We start from the raw sequence: 5,000 nt of genomic DNA on the forward strand, positions 1-5,000 counted from the left end.
CACTTTCAATACCATGAAAAGCACAATCAATGAATCAAGATATCTCTTATAACTCACCTGTATAGCATAAACAAGTCCCGTTCCCTCGCCTGCCATAGCTGCCAGGAGAGCTGTTGTAGTTGTTCCTATATTACTGCCAAGTGTGAGGGGGTATGATCTTTCCACAGAGATAACACCAATACCTGAAATGTGGGATTCCTGTGAATTTTTCTTATGGTAAAAACAGTATTAACAAAAAGCAAAAAATGAACTAGCAACTTCCTAACTTCTTGGTTAATAAGCCTAATGTGGGAAAGGCTAAACATATAATGTAAAAAAAAATACACACATCATACTTCATTTCCAGAATATGAACAATATAGGTAACATACCAATAAGGGGTGTAAGTGTTGAAGTGAAGATTGAAGATGACTGAACAAGGAATGTCATCAAAGCTCCAACAATGATAGCAATATATCCAGTAAGCCAGGGTACATATGGGATGTCAGCATTAATGGTCTTCTTAATGATCATTGCCATTTTTCCTGTAGAAAAAAATCAAGAGTTATTATACAGCAAGCCAAAGCCAGATTAAGGCTTTTGGAATAAAACACAGTACCAATACATTCACTAAGCTGCCTGACTTTGTTTGAAGTCTGTTGCAACCACACAGCTGTAGTGTACCTTTCATCATGGAGTTGAGAATCTTGACAATCAAGACAAGAGCTGTGCACAGGATCAAGAGAGATCCAATGAGCAGGATAATGCCAACTTGGGAGTCTGTCAGCGAGGTCTCGTAGAACAGGAAGTGGCAGGAGTGTGGTACGCCAACTTTCTCGCATTCGCTCGCTGCTGTTGTTGTTAAAGCAAAAGGTGCCACAGTTGATGCTTCCAAACATTCCTTCTTGCAATAACGCTTGATCAGTGAAGTTTCATTGGCGAGAGGACCTTGGTTTGTACCCCATGCATACAGTACCTCCTTATCCAGCTGTCAAATGTAATAATAATCAAATTAGATTACTAAAACAAATACTCAAATTAACATATTCAAAAATCACATTGTTATCACTGTCAGGGACGTCTCTTTGATAATTTCTTATGAGAATGTCTGAAGTTTAGAGAGGATATTTTCAAGTACATGTAAATAATCAAAGAACTTACCTGAATAACAATTTTAGTGAATGGTTCAGTGAGATATTTCAAAAGCTTAACTTCTCCTCCTCCTGTTGCCCATCCCAGATCTGCTACCATGGCTGTTGTCATCTTTTCCAGCAATCCTGAAATTCAAAAAATAAGTTAGCTAAAATTCCTTGCATGTTCTTATATGATGTTTAGAACAGAATCTCTATATATGGAAAATGTATAAATAAAACACATTTATATGCAAATATAAACATAAATGTAAAAAAAGACAATTACCAGTTATGACTTCAACTGTGAGGAGGGTAATCACAGACAGCCAGTTGAACATGTCGTGAACAGTGGCTCCGGCAAAGGCCCTACGGAATTCATTTCGATCTCCTACCTGTAAGTATAATGATCATTAAGATGTGCATGAGAATGTATGCTGATGTGTGTGCATGTGAGTGTTTGCGTCCATGTATGTGAGCTTGGGTTCTATTTGAGTGTCATGAAGGTATATAACTGAATGGCAGCTACTTAGGAAAAGTTACCCTAACTCTAAATCAAATGTTAATATAATCTGGTTCACTATTTCAAGACAGAATATAACATGAAATATATCCATAAATCATGTTCTGTGCACTATGCATTATTGTCAATCTTATCAATATATCTTGTTGACTGAAATAAGTGTCATTAATTCAAATAAATTGTACTGGTATTTCCTTTTCTTACCTGAGTTAGAGAGACGATGGTGTTGGTAACAGAAGTTCCGATGTTAGATCCCATAATCATGGGTACAGCCACATGGACATCCAAAACTATAGAATAAAAAAGGAAGATTTTAGTTTGCGGAATGTCCAAGCTAACAGATAGTTTAGGAAAATAGTAATATGAAGAGCACTTCTATTGCATTCTTGTTATATTACTTGCTAGGCCTTTCTTATATGTTTCTAATATATAATATAAAACTAAAAAATCTGTTAAATCATGATTATGCAATGTGAAATTCTGTTTAAGTATATATTCTAACATCCTTTATCCATATTTGAAGTAATGCAGTTAAGCAAAAATAAATACTCACGCTGAGCTGAGACCATAGACACGATAATAGAGGTAGAAGTTGATGAAGATTGCACCAGCACAGTCACCAGGATTCCAATCATCAACCCCACGATTGGGTTCCTTACATATTCGTTGCTCAAGACATCACCTGCAAAGTACCAAGTGTGAACATCATTAATATTCTGATCATCAATAGCTATGGGAGTGTTTATTTTAGGTGAGGAGTGTAGTTGTAAGAATCACACAATGATAAGAAAAGTCTGGAAAAATCACCTAAAGACAAGTATTCTAGAACGTGTGCAATAGCTGGAGGAATTTTACTTTTTTTTTGCAGGTTTGGTTGGGGATTGTCCCTTGCAGTGTTGCAATATCTCCTCTTGACTATCAGTAAAAGGTCAAATGCCTTCGGTACGTCTTTTAAAAGTGAACTGATTCTTATACTTGAAAATACCAGTTAACTTCCCAAAGCAACATATATACACAAATAACTGGATATCCTTGTTTCTAAGTTTGTGATGATTTGTCCTGAAAAAGATATTGCAGTAAATGCCACTTGTTGCCAGAGTGTGTGTCCTTTTGGATGAGTATTTATAGAGCCTTTTTGGGGGAAAGTCCCGAGTGTGGTGGGCCATATTTTTTGTTTCTTTAAATATCTCAAGCATCTCCTCCAACAAGCATACACGCATGCAATCCCCCCCCCCCTCTCATTCTCATTCTCTCTCTCTCTCTCTTTCCACATATGCATATGCATATGTGTGTGTGTGTGTGTGTGTGTGTGTGTGTGTGTGTGTGTGTGTGTGTGTGTGTGTGTGTGTGTGTGTGTGTGTGTGTGTGTGTATGTGTGTGTGTGTGTGTGTGTGTGTGTGTGTGTGTGTGTGTGTGTGTGTGTGTGTGTGTGTGTGTGTGTGTGTGTGTGTGTGTGTGTGTGTGTGTGTGTGTGTGTGTGTGTGTGTGTGTGTGTGTGTGTGTGTGTGTGTGCGTGCCTGCGCGCGCACGCGAACAAAAAATACGGAATAATTGTTCAGGATAATTTTGTGATGCTTATCTTCGTCTATCACACGGCCATGAGATCAGGAGGTCGCTCATGGCCATCCGTCTCCAGGACTGATAAGAACATCAAGGATTCCCGTTTCGCTCAAATAATTCTGACGTTGTGACACACAAGCTGCACACACACACACACACACACACACACACACACACACTAATTATCAAGTGATTAGTAGGTGCTCATAGACCTTGCCCTACGGGAATGGGGGAAAAGGCAAAAGGGGGTAGGCCGTGTTATGATTATGGAGAGGGAGAGGGAGAGGGAGAGGGAGAGGGAGAGGGAGAGGGAAAGGGAGAGGGGGAGGGGGAGGGAAAGGGAAGGGATGAGGAAGAGGGAGGGAGGGGGAGGGAAAGGGAAGGGATGAGGAAGAGAGGGAGGGAAAGGGAAGGAGGAAAGGGAAGGGAGGAGGAGAGGAGGAGGAAGGAGGGAAGGAGAGGAGGAGGGGAGGAAGAGGAAGGGAGGAAGGAGGAAGGGAGGAGGAGGAGGAGAGGAGAGAGAGGAGAGGAGAAGGGAGAGAGAGAGAGAGGGAGAGAGAGAGAGAGAGAGAGAGAGAGAGAGAGAGAGAGAGAGAGAGAGAGAGAGAGAAGAGAGAGAAAGAGAGAGAAAGAAATATAGATAGATAGTGAGAGAGAGATGAAACGAGCTAAAGCACCGGGAAGGGAGGGAGGGAGGGAGGAAGAGAGAGAGAGAGAGAGAGAGAGAGAGAGAGAGAGAGAGAGAGAGAGAGAGAGAGAGAGAGAGAGAAAGAAATATAGATAGATAGTGAGAGAGAGATGAAACGAGCTAAAGCACCGGGAAGGGAGGAAGGGAGGGAGGGAGGGGTAAAGGGCGGGCAAGGGAGGAGGCACGACACGGAGAAGAGGGAGAGCCTGGAAGGGGGAGAGCCTGGAAGGGGGAGCCTGGAAAGGGCCTAGCAGGAGCGAGAGGGAGGAATGAGGCAACCTTGGTCATTCCATCGCGCAGAACCCTTATTTTCAGAGATCCTATTAATGTGTATGCGAACATAAGTGACCTTCGGTGTCTGTTTGCTTTAGGAGACGCGTAAAAAGTCTTTTTTTCAGACATAGATTATATGTCTTTGGGCACTTGCACCCACACACGAACAAACAAAAATAAGCATACACACCACTCATAAACACAAATAAAAACAGAAGCACACTCACACAACTCACAGAAAAACACAATCACACACACACACACACACACACACACACACACACACACGATAAACGGAGGATTCTTCCGCGACCTCCTCCCGCCAGCACCAACGCACCCTGGCGATCTCAAGGTAGTCGCACCTTCCCGCGCCTAGCGACTACACTCCTTGCTCTTCCTCTTACAGGCAGGTCAGCCGCCGTAGCCGTTGGATGTAGACAAAAAGTAGGATTCCCTGGTCATCTCCGACCTTGAGGCTGTCACTGAGGTTCCTAAGTGCAGTTACCATCAGCTTTCACTGCGCGTCTCTGTACCTGTTTCCCTCTCTACCTGCCGACCTATCTGTGTACGTGTGTGTGTGTGTGTGTGTGTGTGTGTGTGTGTGTGTGTGTGTGTGTGTGTGTGTGTGTGTGTGTGTGTGTGTGTGTGTGTGTGTGTGTGTGTGTTCGGACATGCACGGATATCTGAGCGTGTATGTGTGGATATAAAACTATTGTATTATTGTTGTATATGGGTACTGTTATTTTTGCCTGCGGGCAAGGTCCATTCTTACCTGAGGCAAGTCATACTAAAGGAGACAAGTTACTGAATATTTCTATGATTTTGTTAATGTCAATAACGAAATAAC

At 42.2% G+C, this 5,000-nt stretch overlaps 1 protein-coding gene across 1 annotated transcript in view; it reads right to left on the reverse strand.

The window, feature by feature from the left end:
• The window catches only part of LOC122257393 (sodium-dependent phosphate transport protein 2B), a 20,794-nt gene that overhangs the window by 1,525 nt on the left and 14,269 nt on the right, over positions 1 to 5,000 (reverse strand). Inside the window, exons 4-10 of the mRNA XM_043022657.2 lie at positions 2,186 to 2,314; positions 1,837 to 1,922; positions 1,399 to 1,504; positions 1,141 to 1,256; positions 664 to 967; positions 372 to 524; positions 58 to 182 (exon numbers count right to left, since the gene is read on the reverse strand). Of these exons, the coding sequence (XP_042878591.2) occupies positions 58 to 182; positions 372 to 524; positions 664 to 967; positions 1,141 to 1,256; positions 1,399 to 1,504; positions 1,837 to 1,922; positions 2,186 to 2,314 (1,019 nt within the window). The remainder of the gene's footprint in view (positions 1 to 57; positions 183 to 371; positions 525 to 663; positions 968 to 1,140; positions 1,257 to 1,398; positions 1,505 to 1,836; positions 1,923 to 2,185; positions 2,315 to 5,000) is intronic.

Source organism: Penaeus japonicus, unplaced genomic scaffold, assembly GCF_977035675.1.
Source record: "Penaeus japonicus unplaced genomic scaffold, GWHDUDI00000001_assembly GWHDUDI00000013, whole genome shotgun sequence".
NCBI lineage: Eukaryota > Metazoa > Arthropoda > Malacostraca > Decapoda > Penaeidae > Penaeus > Penaeus japonicus.